At 40.3% G+C, this 22173-nt stretch overlaps 1 protein-coding gene across 1 annotated transcript in view; it reads left to right on the forward strand.

The window, feature by feature from the left end:
• ADAMTS20 (ADAM metallopeptidase with thrombospondin type 1 motif 20) overlaps positions 1-22173 on the forward strand; it is a 196219-nt gene that overhangs the window by 140150 nt on the left and 33896 nt on the right. The window contains exon 28 of the mRNA XM_066591732.1: positions 215-391. Coding sequence (XP_066447829.1) covers positions 215-391 — 177 coding nt within the window. The remainder of the gene's footprint in view (positions 1-214; positions 392-22173) is intronic.

A 22173-nucleotide genomic window follows, 5' to 3' on the forward strand; every position in this document is an offset into this window, starting at 1 on the left:
GAATGAGCCCTTACTACCAAAATAGCATTGGTACTTAATATGGTACGTAGACTATTAATTATGTTGCTTACATAATGCTCCCATTAATCTCTCATTACTAGTTATAGTACCTATATACATAGATTTTTAACCAATATTGAGGAGACTGTCACTTTGTTTAAAAAAATAAAAGTTACTGCCTTTTAAATGTTTAATTTCTGACTTTGAATTCCAGTGCACCCTGACATGTGGAGGAGGAACGAAAACAAGATTGGTCATATGCCAGCTGACAAGTGGACAAGTTTTAGATGATCAAAATTGTGAAATCCTTGATAAACCACCAAACGTAGCCCAGTGTAACACTCACACATGCCCTGCTGATGCTTCATGGCATCCAGGACCATGGAACTCGGTACGATAACATATTACCTTACTTCTATGGAAAATGTAGCACACAGCTTTCCATGAGATAACTGTTATACTTTATTATTTAAAGCAAGTTTATTTAAATTGGAATAATATATTGTTATTTTGGGACATTCCTTGTGGAAACATATATGTTTATACTGCTGCACAGAGTTGTTTCACAAATTTCTAGCACTTGTCAATTTTAGACTAATTTAAGACAAAGAGATATGCAAATACAGTATTTAATGCCTTAGATGGATCGATAAATACAGTGAAATTTCTAATATATGGGTTTCTGTCGCAAATACATTTAGCTGAAATACAACTATGCAATGCTCCACCTAAGTCTTAATAGCACTCCAGCTGACATGGGGAATGGCATGCAACAAAGCTGTTGTTCTACTTCTCAACTGTCAGAACAATGCCAGTCTGGAGAAGCTGAAGCTTGTATGACAATCTGGTTGCTAGAGGCCCACCGCTTAAAGAAAACCTGTCATGCACTCTTCTAAAAAAAAATGCTGAATTTTAGAGGAAGCTATTAATGCAGAATTAGGCTACAGTAACGCCAGCATTAGGGGATTCCATTTCGTGCCCATTATGAGAACAGGAAAGGAGAATTCCCTGCCCAGACAAACCCATTACATGATGGAACTGCATTTCCATGAATGGACTCCATTGACTATAATTAGGTCTGTTTGGTTTCTGTTCGGCTGTCAAGGATTTTAGTCCTCGTTCAGACGAGCGTGGTTTACACGCTGCTACAGCAATGTGTAAACCTACACTGCTGGCATGCAGGAATTCTGCGGTGAACGAGTTGCTTCGTGCTCCACAGAGCAGCCCATTTACATGTCTGTGCTGCAAGCAGAGTGCTGCCACGGCTCCCATAGAAGCCTGTGGTCCGCACCATGGAAAGCGCCACAGCACGGAGCTGACAGGCTACTCGGCACTTGCTGTCCTATCATTTTTACCAGCGCAGATTCTGAGCTGGTAAAAAAGCTCTGTGTGAGCACTTCCATAGCAACCTATTGATTGCTATAGAAGCGTGGTTTACATGTTGCTGTAGCAGCGTGTAAACCACGCTCGTCTAAACGAGGCCTTATCAGATGAAAAAGTCCTCTGTGCAGGACTTTTCTGTCCAGCATTTTGATCTGCGACAAAACCTCCAAACAGCCTCCTGACGCAGATGTGAATATATAATTACGGAAGAAAGTAAAACATGTTACATATATTGAATTCCCATGAGTTCTTCATTGATGCAGAAATGACAGTTGAATAAGCTAGTATACTTTAACTATACAGCTTCATATAACATAAATGTATTGGTGCTGCCTAGCTGCTCATGTTTAACAAAGTTACATCATGGTGCTACAGTTAATACTCTATTTGTTTGTGATTATTTCATATCCGTTTAAATGGTATGGCAGATGACTAATTAGTACATTGTTATTAACCCCCTAAGAGTCAAATTAAAATTGGCAAAACCCTCCCATAAATGTCACTTCTTTAGATTGTAGATTTTGAAATTATTTTGTCCTTTTTTAACCCCTTAGGCCAGTCTCAGGTGTTAGTAAAAATACAGAGTTAGGCCGCCTGCACACGGACGGAAATCCCGCGGCGGGATTTCCTGCTGGATTTCCGCCACTGAAAGCCTGCATAGGAGTGCATTACAATACGCACTCCTATGCAGACGGCCGTGGCTTGGCCGCGCGAAATGTTGCGCGGCAAACAAACCGCGGCATGTCCTATTTTTGTGCAGGGCTCGCAGAGCCTCGCACGGATACGTCACTCACCCGGCCGCCGTCTCCGGTCTGCGCATGCGCCGGCTGCCCGGCAGCCGGCACATGAAAGAGACGGGGCCGCCGGGCACGGGTGAGTACGCGCTCGTCTCTGCAGGCACTCAGGTCGGGTCCCGCGGCGAGAATTCTCACCGCCGGATCCAACCCGCTCGTCTGCATGCGGCCTTATACAGAGTTTTCAAATGCATTTAACAGCGTTTTTAACACCCCATCATTGCAATAGGTGATAAGATGCATTTGAAATCGCTGAAACACGCTAAAACAGAACAGACAGCGTTCAAAAAGTACGGCATTAGAAACGCCGCGCTCAAACAATAGTATCAGAAGCCCTATTGAAATCAGTGGATGCTCAGTACAACGTATTTAGCAGGCATTTCAAACACCACGCTAAAAGCTGTAAAAAGCGCCTGTGTGAGAGCGGCCATAGTGACATTACAAATTTTAACCTTAAGAACCAGTGAATCGTCTCTCTTTTGTGTTCCAGCGGTCATAATTTATAAATTATTTTTGTCAATGCAGCTGTGTGGGGCCTCGTAGTTTATGGGTCATGTTCAGGTACCTGTTGGAAACAAATTGAAGAAAAGCGATTTCACTCTTGTCTTTTGGGAAGTATTTTTATGTTGTTCACCGTGTGGTATAAATATCGTGTAACTCTATTCTAGGAGTCATTAAGATTATGGCAGCACCACATTTTTATGGGTTTTATGTTTTTCTCCTTTTACAGAATATAGACACTTTTTTTTGTGTCACAACTTGCCAAGAGCACAGCAGAACCGAATGAGCTCTTGTTTTTTGTGGAATAACTCGTAGCTTTATTAGTACCATTTTGGTACCTGTTTTGGCAAAGTGAAATGAACAGAATACAGCTATTTAGGCATTTATTAAACCAGCAATTCAGTGCGCAAACAGGTGAAAGAAGCGAGTAGTAATCAACAGTAACACTGCTAGTCCAAAACTAGAATATAGTAGAGAATATAATAAATGCCACATTCGATATGCATAAACATCCATTATAACAGTGCCCCAGTAGCGTAAAAGCAGGAAAAGGTGCCTCAAGGTGGTAAATTAATAATAAAAGCAATTCTAGCAGGAGGAAGGGTTAAATAGTATTGGCCCGTAGTCACATGAGTTAGACGCTACCGGATGGAGCATCTCTCACAATATTATTCCTGCTTACTTATATTAAGCAGTTTAGGTAGCCTTTCTATATATCCCTATTACGGGAGAGTTTTACCTGGTCACCCTGACCTGTATGAACAGCGCCTCCCACTTGGTTTTCACGAACGGGATCCGACCTGTTCATGTGAGTCCGGACCAAATTTGGTATTTCTGTAATTTTACTAACCTGTAGAATAAAGTTAAGGTTTCATTTATGTTGTACGATAAATGTTGTAATAACAAAACCCAAAAAACAATAGTTTTTTTTTTTTAACCCCCCCTCCCCAAAAATGAATAAGAATTGTATTATACATTATAGGTATCCCAAAATACAAATATTGAAATTTTTACAACTTGAACAATTTGTCATATAAGAAACATATGCTCAGATGGCTTTATTGACTAAAAGGTAAGAAAAGTTGTAGCTTTTGTAGTGTAAAGCTGAAAAAAAGGACAAACATTAGATATGTTCTGAAGGGGTTAATCTAAATTTGCTTAAATTCCAATGCTGATTAATTTCTGAGTTTATCTTGATAGTGGCCTGAGCTCTGTTTTCTAATACATCTTACAGCCACCACTAGAGGGAATTTGAAGGTTTACTGCATACTTTAGGGTGGTTTCACATCTTGCCAGAACCTCCAACCAGAGGTTCCATCGCCGATCAAGCTGAAAATACCAGAAGAAAAAGCACATGCAGCGCTTTTTCTCCCGTGCAAAAGCTGGGCGGAAAGTGGACAGACCCCATTATAGTCAGTAGGACCTGTCTGGCACTATTTGGTTCCGTCCAGAGACAGAGCCATTCGGCCGCAGGAATACCCCTAGGCTGCGCCACGAACAGAGCAGGAAAGTGGAATCCCCAGTGCAGATGTCAAAGCACACTTATACATAGAAATCCATAATAAAACAGTGTAAAGTAGGCGCCTTCCTAGGGGCTGCAAACAACTCAAATGTTACATTTTATGTCTATGTAAAAGTCTTGGAGAGCCGTATCTGAAAAATGGAGTTATGACTGCTGTCAAGATATGTTTATACATGAATAATAAGAAATCAGTCAATGCAAACTCTGGAACCTAAAAACAATATTAATCCCTTACTAATGAGCCTATTTTGAGTCTTAAGGACCAAGTGATTTTCATTATTGCATTGCAAAAGCAATAACTCGCTGATATAGCCGTATGAGGTCTCGTTTTTTGGGGGGGAGGGACAATTCGTATTTTTTAGTCGCATCATTCTGGGGAACATATACTGTGTTGTATAGCTTTAATTAAATTGTTTTCAGGGGGAGATTGAAAAAAAATGACCAGAAATTCCACCATTGTTTTTGGGTTTTGTCTTTACGACATTCAATAGTCGGCAAATATAACTTGATAACTTTCTTATCTTAGCAATGAAGACATGAAGAAAAACTATTGAATCCGCATCACCCCATTCTTAGACAAAGAACATTTTTAATCTTCCGGCAACGGAGCTATGTGAAAGAGTTGTCGTTTTTGTTGGCACCAGTTAGAGGCACATGTGACTTTTGGATTGCTTTTTATTGCATTTTTTGGGAGACAAACAAAACAAAAATATTTCTGACATTACGTTTTAAAATTATTTTTACAGTGTTCACCATGTGCAATAAATAAAATATTTTCATGTTCTAGGTCATTACAAACATGGTAACACCTATTAGTTGTTGAATTATTTTTACAAATCTTTGGGCTTTTTTATCCAGGCTTTTGTGAGGGAAAAACTGGATTTTTTTTTCTTTAAATTAAACTTTATTGAACTTTTCTTGACACTATTTTTCAATCTCTGAGGGGCACTTGAAAATGTGATTATTCAATTGCTATCATAGTACACTGCATTACTTGTCATCTGCAGCATATTACACTCTGCTGAAAGTGGGGCCTAATACGTTGTGTTATATGGCAGACATGGTGGCCTTTGTCAGGCTTTCATCTGCCATAGGAACCTATTCGTACCTTGTAATTGCATTGCAGAGTTCCAATAGTTGACAGAAAGAGCCCCCTCCTTGTCATCTGCTTGCTTGCTGTGGTTGCTATTGATTGTTGCATAAAGGGGTTAAACTGCCTGAATATGAGGTTTTCCCTCTCCTGACAGTTAGTGCAGGAGCCTGACTATCAGTAGTCAGCCAAGCCACCACCGTAAGGCTTAATTCACACAAGCGTATATCGGTCCCTATTTCACGGCCGGCCAAAATATGCTGCCCATCTGATGCATTGGTTTACAATGCATCAGTTCAGATGGGTGTATTCCCGTGGCATAAAAGTGCCCAGCACTTTTACGCTGGCCAGGAAAGATAGTTCAGCAACTATCTTCCGACCAGAATACTGGAAGATACTTAGCACACTAGTTCCCGTCCCATGCGGCGCCCTCCCCTTGCTGAGAGCTGACGAGGGGGCGGAAAGGAGGATGCAGTTTATCAGACTGAAAATCACCTACGCCCTCAGGCCTCATGTCCACTGGCCTGCATGGTTTCCCCATGCAGAATCCTGCAGTGGATTCCACCCGGCCCGCAGTCATGTGGCCAAAAAAACATTATACTCACCTGTCCGGACGCTGTGGGGCTTTCCTCCGTCATGGACGGATCTTCTTTCTTCTGTACGGTGGATGCACTCAGGACGCCGGCGACGTGAGATGTGTATGTGCCGTGCCTTTTTAATTTTTTTTTAAACTCCTGCTTCCTGGACGGCTTACATTGGCTTCAATGGAAACCGTGGAAGCCGTCCTTGTGGGAAAATCGCATAAAAATGGAGCATGCTGTGGTTCTTTTCCCGCGTGTCCGATTCGCATGCCTGGGGAAAATGACATCTGCAGGTATTTAATTATCTGCGGATGCCCAATGATTCCCTATTGGCGCAGATCGTACGCCTGGGAGAACTTCACGGATTTGTAAATCAATTGATGCCGTGGACATGAGGCCTAAGGCTGGGTTCATGTGGGCGTATTTTCACTGCATATCATACGCATACTTTTTACACTCTTAATATACAGTGCATGAACCCCATTGATTTGCATAGAACATTCAGACTTGCGTTTTTCACGCGTGTGAAAAAAAATGCAGCATGCCCTATTTTGGTCTGTATTATGGACTGAAATAACCCAATAAAGTCAATGGGATTTTGTAAATATACAGTAAATACACAAGTGTGTATTTGCACATAAAATCAATGGAATCTTCTCGCGTGTTTTGGGGTACATCAGAAACGCAATGAATGCGTGTGCAAAAAAAATGCAATGTACAGTAAATATGCAGAATTTCGATCTGTGAAAATGCTGCACATTTCATGGACCTAACCTGAATACGCCTATCTGATTGGGCCCTTCGTATGATTTTTTTAATGGTCAGTTATATCTCTGTAAAAAAATAGAAAACAATGCATATATCTCAGCTGTATTCAAAATATGTGGTGTGAACATTGTATGCATCTTCAGAGCTTCTCCAGACGACCATATTTTTGTAGGTATTTAGCTTTGTAAGAAGAACTGCGAAAAAACGCGACCATGTGATGCATTGATTTTTAATTGCTCCTTTCAGATGAACAATTTTTTGATAGGTAAAATAATCACACTGGAAAAATAGCACAAATGCGTCTGTTTTCGGTCTATGATTTTATATGCCACGTGAAAAGATAGATCTTGCCCTATCTTTTGCTGAAATATGCAGCAAGCTCACATAGACTTCTGTAGAAGGTGTAAAAAAGGGAAGGGGAGGGAGTTACCCCGCGTACAACACTGGGACAGCTTGCCCTAATTAAGCATTAATTGTGATTCCAAGGATTTCTGCTTTTAAACGCTTCTGCGTATATGCAGCAGCACCCCCCTGTAAGTGTTTTATACAGTGTGCAAATAAAGATCGGAACTCGATCACGGCAAATCTTTATTAATGCGATTACACGGCGTGTACGGGTGAACATAAAAACGCATACGGTCATGTGAAGGAAGCCTAAGATGCATTCCTAAATGCTGAACCATCTGTAGAAAGTACCACAGCGGCTGTTTTTATGTGCCGCTCTCATTGTACCAGTGACTAATAGCAGCATGTGTACAGGATTCTTACAAGCTCCGTTTGTATGTAGGGGGGATTTATGCAGCAATAGATTCCAGCACAGGAATCTGTCACATGTGAACATACCTCTATAGTCTTTTTTTTATGTTACATCTTTGCACACAGATATTTTAATTAGCTGCTGATATTCACTGCTACAGAATAATAAGGCATCCCACGTGCAGTCCATATGTATTCCTGTTTGATTTGGTTGAAAACTAATTCACTAATGATTGTGAATATCATAATTGCTGCCACCATTGCATCAAGAGATCTTATATATTATAAAAGAATTCTATGAATTTTACATTGCTGATGAAATATTAAGTATCATGTAATTGCTGGTTCACACAATTAAGGTTTATTGTCTAAAAGATAATATAGAATATCGGTTAAACTTTTCAGAATAAGCTGATGCCATATGAGTACATGAAGAATAACACTATTTCTGGCCAGTGTATGACTTGTATCATGTAATTTTCCCCGTTCCTCCCTCTGTAAGCTGTATGTCTAATCCTCAGTTCTTTTAATATACTGTACACAGAGAACTGCAGATCCTGCTCTATCTTTAACACACACAGATACACGTCATCATGTAGGAGTGTTAGGGCTCCTGTCCACGGGCAATTTTTCACTACGTTCCCCGCGGCTATAATCCGGCCGCGGGGAACGCAGTGAACGCTTTCCATAGCACAGCCTCCCTGTCCACGAGCAGAGAATCATAGCGATTCTCCACTCACGGCCGGCAATTCGAAACATGCTGCGAATTGCCACGATTCTCTGCGGTGAGCATACCTGTCAGATAGGCTCACCGCGGAGATCCGTCCGCTGGCCCCTGCTCCTGGGCGTCGGGATTTCGCATCGCCCGTGGACAGGCAGCTTTAAGCTTTACTGAGCTGTGTACATGTGAGTAGATAGCAGCAAGTAACTCACCATTGGCTTCAGCAGGATGTTCCGTGTCTCTCCCTCTTCCTCCTGCCCCTCTCCTCTGCTCTCATAGACTATAATGAGCAGGATGACTCCTTTCCACTTCCTGTTTTGCTTTATTGCCCTCTCCAGCAACACTTCACAGAAACCTCATTTTAGGTAAATAAAGTACCCAGATGTTTTTCTGGTTACCCCGGTGGTTATCAGATAAACATAAGCTGCTTGAAAAGTTAGCGTCCATTTAAATGATAAATGAATACATTTAGAATGAATAGAAAATAAGTTTTATATATATTTTAACAGTTGATACTATATTATAGGCCACTAAGGTCAGTTGCAGATATTTTAATGTCTGTGTTACAGATACAACTCCAGAATTTATCCTGTGTTCTGCTGAACTACACTTAAATGTCAACAGGCACTAGATTGATTTTTATCAATATCTATATTACGGCATCTAAAACCGTCCTCATATGTCAGTCTTATTGAAAAATTCTTTAAAGGGGTTGTACCAGAATAAACTTTCATCACCTATCTATGAAGTAGGTAATAAAAGGCTGATCACCACCGAGACCCCTCAATCCTGAGAATGAGTCCCATTTTTTCCATTCTCCTATTTACGGGCCCGCTGCACCCGTCACAGTGTGTGGAAAGGACTGAATCAAGCATTGGCTATACATGCCCAGTGCTGCTCCTTTGATTTTCAGTGGGACTCCTGGAGATAGTTGAGTACAAGTGGCTATTTATGTCAGCCCCATTGAAATGAATGGAGCAGTAAAGGGGGATAGGGGTACAATCCCTTTAAGTTTAGTAACTGGGTATCTACCAGATGAATGTATAAAAGGCCTCCTAGTGTCCATTAAAATGTGAAAACCTTTTTTAAATTCATAAAGGGGTGTTCCAATCTTGGCCAAACATGAGAAGGGAACACCACTAAATAAGAGGTGGTCAGTTGGCTGGCTTCATGAGAACAGCCGAGCTTAGCTGAACTACATTGTTTCCGTAACTTGCATGAAAGTCAATGAGAGTTACGCAAACGGCGTAGAACAGCAAGCTTTGTCTAACTCCCATTTACTTCTATGGGAGTTAAGTTACAGAGTTATCCTGGAGCTGGGCTGTTTCCTTCCTAATAGCCACTGCATTTAGAGTGGCTGGGGTGATGGGAGGGGCATTGATCAGACTTTTATAGTATATTCCCTGGATAGAGCCTAAACGATTGAGATGGCAATACTCCTTTAAATCTACTGTCATATGTTAAAGTTACTTGCCAAAGCCTGAGGCTGTATTTCTGGGATTCTGTTGCCAATATTTGTTCAAAAACATCCACATATTGATGCCAGATAGGGATTAGAATTCTCTGCACATGTTGTATGTCTGCATATAGTAATGGTGTAGAACAGCAAATGTCACCAGACTCTCTCAGCAGTGCGGCCTCAGGTTTTGGGCCTATAACTACGGAAGCGGCAAAGAAATCATAGGACATTATAGCATAACTTAGTATGGTTCCTGCTGAGAGCTCTGAAAAAGTGCAGTTTATTAATTTAGCATTTGCCGTATTATATAACAGATCTTTATAGAGTGATATTCGTGCACCATGTGAGTGGTGTGCCAGTATTAGGTAACAGGGTACACGCCCTGTTAATGAAGTCTTAGGCTAATTACACATGGGCGAGTGTGATATCCGGGTGAAATCGCGGCCCTATATCATGTTCGCCAAAATGCAATTTTGTGGTGGATGCGAGGCATTTTTGTATCGTCTAGTGTTTCTACTCAGCTATCAGCCGTGGCGGAGAATGGCTATGTGTAAAAGTACAGGAGAGATACGTCTTGTGACGACTGTCAGGTACAAAAACACCCAACAGGTCCACCACCCCTAAACTGTTTTGCTAAATACAAACAATGCTATATAATTAGAGCTGAGCGAGCATACTCACTAAGGACAATTACTCGATCGAGCATTGTCCTTAGGGAGTATCTCCCCGCTCGGAAGAAAAGGTTCGGCTGCCGGCGCGGGTGAAAGGTGAGTTGCGGCAATGAGCAGGGGGGAGAGAGATCTCCCCTCCATTCCTCCCCGCTGCTCCCCGCCCGCCGCCTTCAGCCGAACCTTTTCTTCCAAGCGGGCAGGTACTCGCTAAGAGCAATGCTCAATCGAGTAATTGCCCTTAGCGAGTATGCTCGCTCATCTCTATATATAATGCAAAATCAGGGGCATATAATGTGTCCCTGATCTCAGGATATTCAGTTTATAAAGGTACTTTTCGTAATGTGTGTAAGCTTTTTTTTTTTTTAAATTATGGTTAGATGTTTTTTAGGGATGAGTGAGTATACTTGCTAAGAGCAATTACTCGATTGAGCATTGTCCTTAGAGAGTACCTGCCCGCTTGGAAGAAAAGGTTCGGCTGCCGGCGCGGGTAACAGGTGAGTTGCGGCAGTGAGCAGGGGGGAGTGGGGGGGAGAGAGAGATCTCCCCTCCATTCCTCCCTGCTCTCGACTGCCGGCGGCGGGCAGGGAGCTGCGGGGGAGAGCAGGGAGGAATGGAGGGGAGATCTCTCTCCCCCCCGCTCCCCCTGCTCACTGCCGCAACTCACCTGTCACCTGCGCCGGCAGCCGAACCTTTTCTTCCAAGCGGGCAGGTACTCGCTAAGGGCAATGCTCGATTGAGTAATTGCCCTTAGCGAGTATGCTCGCTCATCTCTAATGTTTTTCCATCTTTCCAAATCAAACAATAACAAAACAAAATATATATGTTGTAATTTGATTGCTTTATTTTCATCTTTTATTTTAGAAATCTTAAAATTACTTTACACTTTTGAAAGCTGTGCTGGTTACACATGCTAACAATTAAAAATCTCATTTTATATGCTCAATTCCGACCATCCTTCCAAACAGCAGAATGTTAGCGCTGTTCAGTAGTTTCTCCTTTACTACATTGACACTGGGAATTCATTAAATCGATGGATATTTTATTCAAAATAGTAAACAGAAAACCACGGCACTCACTCAAAACCCACTGGAAAAAGATATTCCGGGGGAGGCAGATTTAGAAAAAAAATAAGATTACTAATAAAGGATTTTCTTGTTATTAGTAGCGAAAAAAAATGTTTTGGGATTGATGCAAAGCCACCAACAGGGCTATGGACATAAGCCCCTTAGGGAAACACATGTAGCAAAAAAGGTGGCAGCATATAATGATGCAAGATGAGCTCCTTGTCTAAAGGAACATGCTTTATTGTTTCATAGTTTAAAATTTAGGTGACGTTTCGACCTACAAAAGGTCTTTTTCAAGCCTACAAAGACAATAACAAAAATGTATAACACTGGATATAAATCTACACATACATATCTCAAATATTTACATAGAAATTAAAACCACAGGAGACAGACTAAAAACAGAAGACAGGTGGTAAAATTTAGGCCACTAAAAAAATTTGAAAAGTAATGATCCAATTTGGGAACATTGGGACGTAAAAGGTTAATGTAACTAGCTTTATGGCTTTTTATAAAGGCCCTTTCACACGGGCCAACATTCCTTTAAATGACTGCACGAGTGCTGATGTTACCGCTAAGGTCGTCAGCGCTCGTGCAGAGCGTTTCCACAGAAAGACTTCCCACTGGATCACGGACTTCTAGTACGCTTCTCGCTCAGCGCTTCACCTCCTATGCGAAGCACTCAGCGGGGAGCATTTACACAGGACGAGAAGCCAGCAGGCCAACGAGGTTATTCAAGCTGACTGAAAAGTGAACAAACCGTGAGTGATTTTTTTTCACATTCACACTAATCGATAATCGCTCAAAAGCGGTTGTTTAAATTTTGAGCGATAATAGTTTTGTGTAAATGGGTCTTAACTTAGAGGTTGTATAGACCCATGATAGGCTCATGTGCATGGCTCTTAAACTGAATAACTTTCAGAATATTGACTTACAGAGACTCTGTCACCATCGTTTTTCAGCCCTCACTGAGCGCACCATAAGGTAGTGCCTGTCACACTGACTACAATGATATGTAAATCTGTGCAGTAGTTAGGGAGAAACTTGCATTTAATGAGCTGCAGCTAAGCCACACCCACCCCATCCTTCAGCCAATGACTGAGCAGACAGCTGTCAATCAGTGGCTGGAGGGCAGGGTGGGTTTGGCTAGCCTGCAGCTCATGAATATGTAGGCCTACTTTCTAGTATGTGCTGCTACTGATAAGTTTCTCAAAAAACTGCTGCGCCTATCCTTACAGCAGACATATCACTGTAATCAGTGTGTCTGTCACTACCGTCTGCTTCCCTATCTTTAAAGAGGTATCTGCTTTTCACAACCCACACTAATTAGAAGATTAATAATTAGGAAAGACCCCCGCAGGGATGGATCAAGAAAAGAGTGTAATAAAATATATGAAAGGACTCACCTGGTGTGAACACCTGCTTGATGGACCAGGTGTCACACCTGTAGTCTAAGAAGCGAAGAGCTTTCCTCCTATGCTGGATTAAAATCCAAATGAGGTGGAGAGCTGCAAAGTGACCAAAACTACCCACACAGTTTTGCAACAGAAAAGAAAATGTACGTAAAAAACTTCTTTGCACTCTTAGGAGAATGAGCCAATCAAACAGTGGCAATAGTGCAATGCAAGTGGCAGTCCAATGTCACTTACTTGGAAGGGGGGGGGGACATATTCATTAGTAATGGAAGTTTAAGTTCAATCTGAAGCGCCAACTTTGAAGCAATTCCTTGAATATGGATAGACTGATACAGGTACAGACAAATAAGGAATTCAAGATCATAACAGATAAATAGGCCACACGTTTCGGTGCTACTCTGGCACCTTTTTCAGGCCTAGTGAAGATAATACACTATAGATGTATATATAGGACAAAGGGATCAATTACCTTCATTGCAGAGAGGGCGTGGGTTCCTGGAAGTGGGCGTTATTTCTAGTCGTTTATTGGAACTTTGGCTTCCATTGCCAACAGGAGAGAATTTCTAAGATATATGCCCACACCCCCCTCCTTCCACGTAAGTGACGTCAGACTGCCACTTGCATTGCACTTTTGCCACTGTTTAACTGGTTTATTCTCCAATGAGCACAAAGAAGTTTTATACTTACATTTTCACACTCATTAGAAGAGTTCCTTAACAGCCACCTGATTGCAAGGTGTCCCTCCTCTGGAACCCCCAGCAATCAGCTGTAATCTGTTAGCAAACCTGGCAACCTAGCAAGTGTTAATTTCCTCTTTAGTGGCACTTCAGGGAAAGTGAAGTATTACATGGTGTCCATTCTTATCAGTGGATCGCCTGTGTTAGGGAAAACAGGACAAGTACTTCCATGAGAGACATTCTTTGTAACCCCACTGTACTGTGAACAGGTGCTGAGGCTCCTCTCAACATTAAAAACCCCCCTCCTCCTAATAACTTAGAAGTAGAGCATATTAAAAAAAAGTTTCTCAACTAGACAACCTCTATGTCTGAAAACAGTTCTATACATGAACTTTTATTGTAAAGTGTCTATACTGTTTTGTCTGCTGTATTGTTTTCAAATCATGTTATTTATAAAGTTCCCTTTCACTATTATTTCAGTTGGGATAGTTTTTGAACTGCGTCCAGTGAAAGTGGGTGGGATGGGAGGGATCATATCACATACCTCACATCGTGTGCTCTTTTTGTGTGATTTTGTGTACGATAATCTCATTGCTGACTGAACATTATTAGGCAGCTGATCTTTTTTGTGTTCAGTTCAGTTTCTGTTCATGAAATCTATGATAAGAGCTAGAGGCGTTTAGTTTTGTTTGCCTTGTGAATTATAAACGCACAATTTGCACAGAGCTAATGTAAACTCTACGATTACTTTGATTCTTAAGGCTGGGTTCACATGGGACGGATTTGCTACGGAAATTCGGTGTGGAATTTCTGTGCGGCAAATCCGCCCACAGCCCCTAATTCCGGGATTAGCCAGCCATGTGGACGAGATTTTGCAAAAATCTCGTCCACACTGAGCGGCCAGTCCATTGGGGCAAAGCTGGGCGGAACCGGTGATGCGGCGCAAAATTGACAGCCACAGCATGTCAATTTTTTTTTTGTTGCAGCCTCACTCTTTTCTATGAGGAGAGAAAGTCGCAATGGAATACTGGTTTTTAAGCTGTGGCTCGCCTGCGAAAATCTTGCGGCTTTTCGGTGCGGCCAAGCCGCAGGATTTCCATATCGTGGTAACCCAGCCTAACTCTTCTTTTGTGGGGGGTAAGCAATACATTGAATAAAGAATATGCGTGGCACTGTGGATAACAATTGTGCACAGAGAGGTTGCGAGTTTCGAGGCCCTAAACACAGGAGTAAATGGAAGGGAGTCCTAATAATCTGGAATGAACATAGATATTTGATTTTATTGCTTTCTTCATTGTCCCTAGGAGAGATCCATGCCAAGTTCAGAAAAAAAGCATTTATCAAATAGATTTCATAACACTATTCTAGAATATTCATAAAGTTTGTTAATAAATAAGATGCATTGTTGAGGTGTCAACAATTAGATTATGCAAATGCAGCCAAAGTAAACACACCAATGATTACCATCCAGTTTACTATTACTATCAACAAGGTGCTATAGGGGGATTTTTATATATAGTTTATATTGGATTTTTTATAAACAGTATATTTATTAAACAATAATCAATATATAAAATGTATTTTACTGTTGAACATTTATGCTGCCATTCACTGTCACAAACGTTATTGTCATGCATGTTTAAAACAGTTAACATTCAAGATGTTTTACAATAACTCATTGTTTTGTACATTTTAATTTTTGTTAATTTGTTGTGCTGTGTATTCTAACATTTGCTTTTATTGTTGAAATAACCTGATACTGTGAATAAATAACAAACTGACAATACTGTTCTTCAACTTTGTATTGCGGCTGTTATAAGAAATATATAATAAAATAATATCTGCTGCTTTATGTCTTTACTTCTGGATGAAAATGTTTCCCTAATGGACTGTTTGTAAGAATAATGTTTACTAATTAAACCGCTTGTGTTAACTTGAGTATTTATACAGAGTTCCAGTGCAGTAATGTGAAGTAAGTATTCTGTGTGATGTGATGACAAAAATTAACGCTGTTTAAGTTATCTTAACTATGAATGTCATGTGTGTATGCCTAAACATCAAGCACCTTAACCAGAGGCGTAACTTGAAGCTCCTCGGCCCCAGTGCAAAACCTGTAACAGGGCCCTCAACTATAATGCTTATTCATAGTATTGGGCTCCCTATATGGAGAAGAGAGGCCTTATGGGCCCCCTAAGGCTCCTGGGCCCGGGTGCAACCGCATCCCCTGCATCCTCTATAGTTACGCCCCTGACCTTAACCCCTTAAGGACACGGCCCTTTTATTTATCCATTCATGTAGATGTCTGAGGGCTTGTATTTTTTAATGGTCCTATTTATTGTACCATATAATTTACTGAAAACTTGGAAATTGGGGTGAAATGGAAAAAAACCTAAATTCCACCATTTTTTTTGGGGACGGACGACGACTTGTTTCTATGGCGCAGAAGCTGCAGCGAAAATGACATGATAACTTTATTCTATGGGTCACTATTGTTACTGTGATACAAATTTTATATCGTTTTCTTTTTTCTGTACTACTTTTATTTTTTTCCAAGGATCTCTTATTTTAAACTTTATGCCGCCATCTTCTACCAGCCAACTTTTTATATTTTTTTGTCTACATAGTTATACAAGGACTCATTTTTTGCAGGATGTCTTGTAGTCTCAATTTGTACCATTCTGGAGTACATACGACTTTTGATCACTTTTTATGATGTAATACCATACTATTACATTATACCGCGGTCCGACAGGCAGTCTACCAGGACTCTTGAACTTTGATCGGGGCATTTAAGTGCCATTGTGGCATCTAAAGGGTTAACAGCTCTGATCAGCAGCGCTACTGATCTAAGCTGTTGCAGGCGGACGTCAGCTGTAAGAAGCAGCCAGCACCCACATTGTATCGAGCAGGATCGACCCCTGATCCACCTTCATACAAACCCCAAACCTCCAGGACGTAACGGAGTTTACCAAAAGGGGAATGATGATTATCACAAATCGTTGCAGTTTTATAATGCTTTTTTATGCCACATGACCTTCCCCTAATTGATATTTTCAATATTATAAATGCTTGCATATGATAACTATATTTTCATGTGTACCGTATGTTCTTACAGTGATTTACCAAGGAGATATTTTTGTTGTTCAAACTTATAGACATATAAGATTACTATGTTGTTTATGTGTAAATGTTTTGTGCTTTTTACTCAAATGTGTCCACTTTTAACCTCAATTGAATTACGTTATGCTAGTAGTCAAAACTGCAAGATACTAGGATTTCATTTTTTAAAATATGCATAGTGACTTGGAGAATTAAAGAAAAATTACCAAAATGTAAAATAAATTATGTTTGAAATAGAAATTTGATTTAAACAATCAGTCATTTTCTGATGACATGTTCCCTTAAAAACTGCCCCTTGTGGCATATTTGTTAATTTTTGAGAATAATTTTTAAAGATACATCAGATGTAATGACCTTGCCCAGAGACACAGGCTACATCTTTCATGATATTGTTTTTATTGCAACATTTTATTTACTTTGATGCTTATTTTATCTAAACTATTCTGTTCCCATTTCTCCCCAACTGCTATAAACTGTTGCACCTTAAGGCCTTGGTCAGACAAACGAGTTTTTTATTTTTGCGCGCAAAAAATGTGCTCCACGGATGTTGAAAATGCACGTAACTTAAGCTCTGGGCTGTGGCAGATGACCACAATGGTATCTCATTGCTTTCAATGGGGCCAATGCTACTGCTGCCGCATTGATAGCTGCAGCAGGGGATTCCTTGGATGTGAAACCCCTGGATGCTGTCAAATCACCTCCATCCCTATTGAAAACATACGAATAAGATTGTGATCCTCTGCCGCAGCTGTGAAAACTATGGCAGGGGTTACTTCATCCCTACGGGGATGAAGGAATCCATTGCCACAGCTGTGGCAGTGGAACTCAATGTTCTCCCATTGCTTTCAATGGGGCCAGTGCTGCTGCCGGCCCATTGTAAGCAATGGGATGGAGGCAAGCCCTGCAGCAGGGGTGGGTGTGGGGTGGGGGATTTGAAATATATACCCTACCCCAAAAATCATCCCTAGCTGTTAAAAAAATATATATTTAACTCACCTAGTAGCACTGTCCTGTTCTTCTCCCCATTCCCCTCAGTCTTCATCTGTATTCTGGTGGTCAGGGACTGAAAACCCCCCTCCTGCAGAAATAGCTGCCTCTGATTGGCTAAGCACTGTGACCAATCAGAAGCAGCGTTCAGCTGTCATTTAATGGCTTAGCGCTGTCTCTGATTGGTCACAGTGCTCAGCTAATCAGAGGCATCGCTCAGTTATTTATTCGTTTTTTAGTTTTATTGCGGGTAAAAAAACAAGCCCTCACAGAGCTCTGTCTATGGAAAAATAAAAAAGGACTTTGAATGCAGCTATATAAAAAAATAATAATAATAATTGTAATCGTACTGACCCACAGAAAAAATGTATCATGTCATTTATGCTGCATGATTAACGCTGTAAAAAAACGATGGAAGAATTGATGTGTTTTCTCTCCCCACTATAGAAAAAAAATTATAAAAGTTTTACAATATAGTAAATATGCCCAAAAATGGGACAAATAAAAACTACAGTTTGCCACGCAAAAAAACAAGCCCTTATATGGCCATGTCGATGGAAAAATAAAAAGTTATGGCTTTTAAAATGTCCCCAAAAATCGTTGCACCCTTATGCCCAAAATAGGCCATGTCCTTAAGGGATTAAGGAACCATACTACAATTGCTATATATTCTGTATTTACCATATAGTGAAGTGTAGTATATTCCTCATTAGAAACACTAAATAATATTTGAGATTCAATTCTCTAAATGGACGCCACATGAAAAATGTTGTATACAATTTAATGATGAAAATGCTTGCTGTTAGCCAAAAGTGACAACAAAAATGCTTTAACAGTTCTAGGTCAGTTGTCATGTCCCTTATCTTCCCCTGAAAGAGATACCGCTTCGAAACAGGCTAAGGGCCCTTTTAGGCGGGTCGACAGTGAGGTCATCATTAAGGTCGTCAGTGCTCGTGCAGAGCGTTTTCTCTGACAGACTTCACTGCTGTATCACGGCTTCTCCCTGAGCGCTCTACCTTCTATGTGAAGCGGGAAAGGTTTACACTGAACGACAAGCCTGCGATCCAGCAATGGTTTTTTAGCTGACTGAAAATCAGCTTTAAAACCTGTGAACAAAAAGTGGATGATTTTTGGGCCCTTACACTGCATGATTATTGCTCAAATTAGTTTGTTTGAATGAATTTTGAACGATAATCGTCCCGTATAAATGGCCCATTACTTCATTTTCAGATAAGCATTTGATTTGACTAGATCACTCTCTCCTAGTAAACATTTACGGTGTCACCACATAGATTGGAAACTTTTCTAGGTAATCTAAGAAAGTTTACATTTTATAAAAATCTACCATATTTTTTGCTTTATAAGACGCACTTTTTCCCCCCACTTAATTGCTTAGAAACAAAAAACTATGTGAATAGCTAAATACCTGAGTCAGTGCGTCCTATAAAGCAAACATGCCAAAATTTCGATCCGGCCGGTAGGTGTGTAAAAAAGACTGCACGTCCTTATCACACAGCTACCGGCCAGGACCGCATCCATAACAGAGGACGAAAACTGCCCGTACAAACTAGTGATTGGTGGGTACAGGGGAACAGCAGCAGTTCCATCCGGCTCTCACTAATCAGCTGTTCATATGGGCATCTCTCCTTCCCTGCTATGCAGCTGACAGCTGTGTAATAAGGTTCGAATGTCTACTTCCCAGCAGGGGAGGAGAGCCCCCTGTACAAACAGCTGATTAGTGAGTGCCTACAAAGACTACTGCTGCTCCACCGCCTCCACCAATCAGCTGTATGTACGGTCGGCCCTTCTCTCCTCCTTATCAAACAGCTTCAGGCTCCATAGCAGGGGAGGAGAGCTGCCCATACTTACAGCTGATTGGTGCCTCATTGTGCTGAAATGTATACCCCATAACTCACCATAATGAGATATGCCATGCAGGGTTTCTGAAAAGTTGGGTGACAACTAATGGAATCATCATTACATTGTCACTCAGCGTTTCCAGGATCCTGAATGCCAACTGCAGAGTTATGCAAGCATTTATACCACATACATCACTATAACTAGTCAAACACAGCATTTAGGGCTCCAGGAATGCTGTGTGACAAGTAATAAGACCACCATTACATTTATACTCAGCAGTCCCTGGATCCTGAATGGCAGGTTGACCTAGCGGTATATACTTAATTTCAAGGCGGTACTACTGCTTTATTATTTCTGTAATACCACCCTCACTGCCTGATCTAGAATATTTTTTTTTCTCATTTTCCAACCTCTAAAACCTAGGTGCATCTTATAAAGCGAAAAATATGGTAATTGTTACCAAATTAATAAAAAAAATAATAGATAACATGCCGCTCATCTGTCATGTGGGAAGAATCAACTTAAAAATTAGTACATTTGATATTGATTTGTGTCTAATTTGTGTGATATGACTTCATTTTTCTAAAAGAGTGCCGTTTGTGGCTGAGTAAGACTAGATGCAAACATGAGAAATAATACTGCAATGGTGTTTTGCTTATTTTTATTTTTTTGTACCAAAGTGGTGTAATACGACAAAATATGTCATTTGTATTTTTTTTAAACCATCTTTTTTTTAAGAAAGCAATAAGAATACAACAAAAATGAATATGTAGTGAATATGATAATATAATAAAACAGGTGAGTGAGACTCGCAATTCTCTAACATAAAGGGACATAATAAGTCATGTGAGTATCCGTATATTGTAAATATAAAGAACTGGTAGTTCCAGGAGAATGTATTATAACATTTGACCAATAGAGAACATTAGGTGGCCTCTTATGATAGGGCTAATATGCTATCTAGACATCCCTGTGGGGTGGTACGACCAGAAGAGAAACTGGCGATTAGAGCCTAGAAGAGCTCTTTCGACTTTTATCGTGGGAGAATCTATTGAAAGATCTACCAAGAAGATCCATCTAGAAATATGGATTGCCTTATAATAGTGGTGTATACTTGGTAGGCCAAAAGCTGTTTTTTTCTAAATTAGATGAGAGCTAGATTGTGATTTGTTCCAGGTAAACCTACTAAAGAGTTGTCTTATGTTATTGAAGAAGTATCTAGGCATTGCAATTGGAACTTTTTTCAAAGTGTATAAAATGGTGGGAAAATGCAGATAATAGGTTTTTATGGCCCAACCATAAAAGGTATGGTATATCTAGACTATGTAGGTGTCAAAGTAATACTTACATTTTTAATTCCTGAAGAGGACCGCATAAAGGGAGATTATTCTTTTATGGGGTTAATTGGGTTTTCAGGGACCAAAATATTCAGTGCTTCAGATTTGCTATAGTTAATTTAAAAGCTTCAGATTTTTACAAAATGATCTAGGAACCCTAGTGTTCAGGAAAGCGCTTTTTCAGGATTTGTCATTAAATTTAAGAGATCATCCACATATGCAGCTGTAGAATTTGTAATGTCCTCTACTTTTAGACCTTTTATGTGAGGACATTGTCTGATTTTTTTTTTTTTGTAGAAAAGTCTCCATCACCAATACAAATAAGGTGGGGGATAGTGGACAGCCTTGTCTTGTACCATTTTAATCTTAACTGGTTTTGAGAGGATACCATTAAATTGGATTTTAACAGAAGGTTGAGAGTAGAGGGTAAAGATTGTTGAGATGAATTGTGGTGGAAACATCAAATTTTAATAATACATCTCTTAGACTATTGTTGACTATTTGTTCTTTGGTAATTTGAATTTGGTACACAGTTTCCAATTTTTTAGCTAGGGAAGTTGTGGAATTTTACTGGTGAGGTGAGCTAGCAATCAGAATAGAATGCCTATTGGGGTGATATCTAATCTCTTCTATGCCTTCCATGGATCGTCTGGTGATCTGATTGAGATTCTTTTGGCATCCTTAGAAGTAGTCAAGCTGAAGGGGAAAAACCATTTCACTGAGAGTTTCTTTGAGCGTAGAGCATCTGTGAGAGATTTTAAAATGCATCTTTTGCTTGGGGGTATATTGGGGGTGTATCTTAGAATAATTGAATTTTGTTGCCTTTAAAATGGATGTCTTGAGATTTTCTTGCCTATTAAAGAATGGTGTATGTGTCAATATAGTTCAGTATACCACATATGACATCCCGTGGAGGGTCAGTAGGGGCTGGTTTGGGACCCAGAGCTCTATGAATGCATTCTGTAATTTTTGAATTGCCCTTGAGAAATTGGCAAATTTGCATAGCAGAAGATCTCAGGGTCTCATTGGTGATTGTTTCTGGGAGGCCCTGAAACCTGATATTTTTTTTGTCTATTTCTGTTCTCTTGATCTTCTAACATGAATAGGGTCTTTTTAAAATGTTTTTGTTGAATCATTAAATTTGATTAAATAGCTTAGCTATGCGGAAGAATTTCACAGTTTACCAGAGCTTTAACTCTGTGGCTGATTTCTTTAACATTAGTTTTTTAATGTCACCTAGTTCTTTAATCACAGCGCAGAAGGCTTGTGTCAAGAACTTTCTGATAAAGGCGCGAGAGATTAGATTGTGGTCTTGATCTTCATTATGGTCACTCTGCATCAGATTCATCAGGGTCCTAATGTAATGGGGTATCTTGTAGTATCTTAGATCTTTGTGTGGCTGGTGAGTTATGTTTTTTCCTCAACTATTTATCCATTTCCGCCTGGGTCTTATTGGGTCTTAGCATA

The sequence above is a fragment of the Eleutherodactylus coqui genome, chromosome 2 (genome assembly GCF_035609145.1).
Source record: "Eleutherodactylus coqui strain aEleCoq1 chromosome 2, aEleCoq1.hap1, whole genome shotgun sequence".
NCBI classification, from domain to species: Eukaryota; Metazoa; Chordata; class Amphibia; order Anura; family Eleutherodactylidae; genus Eleutherodactylus; species Eleutherodactylus coqui.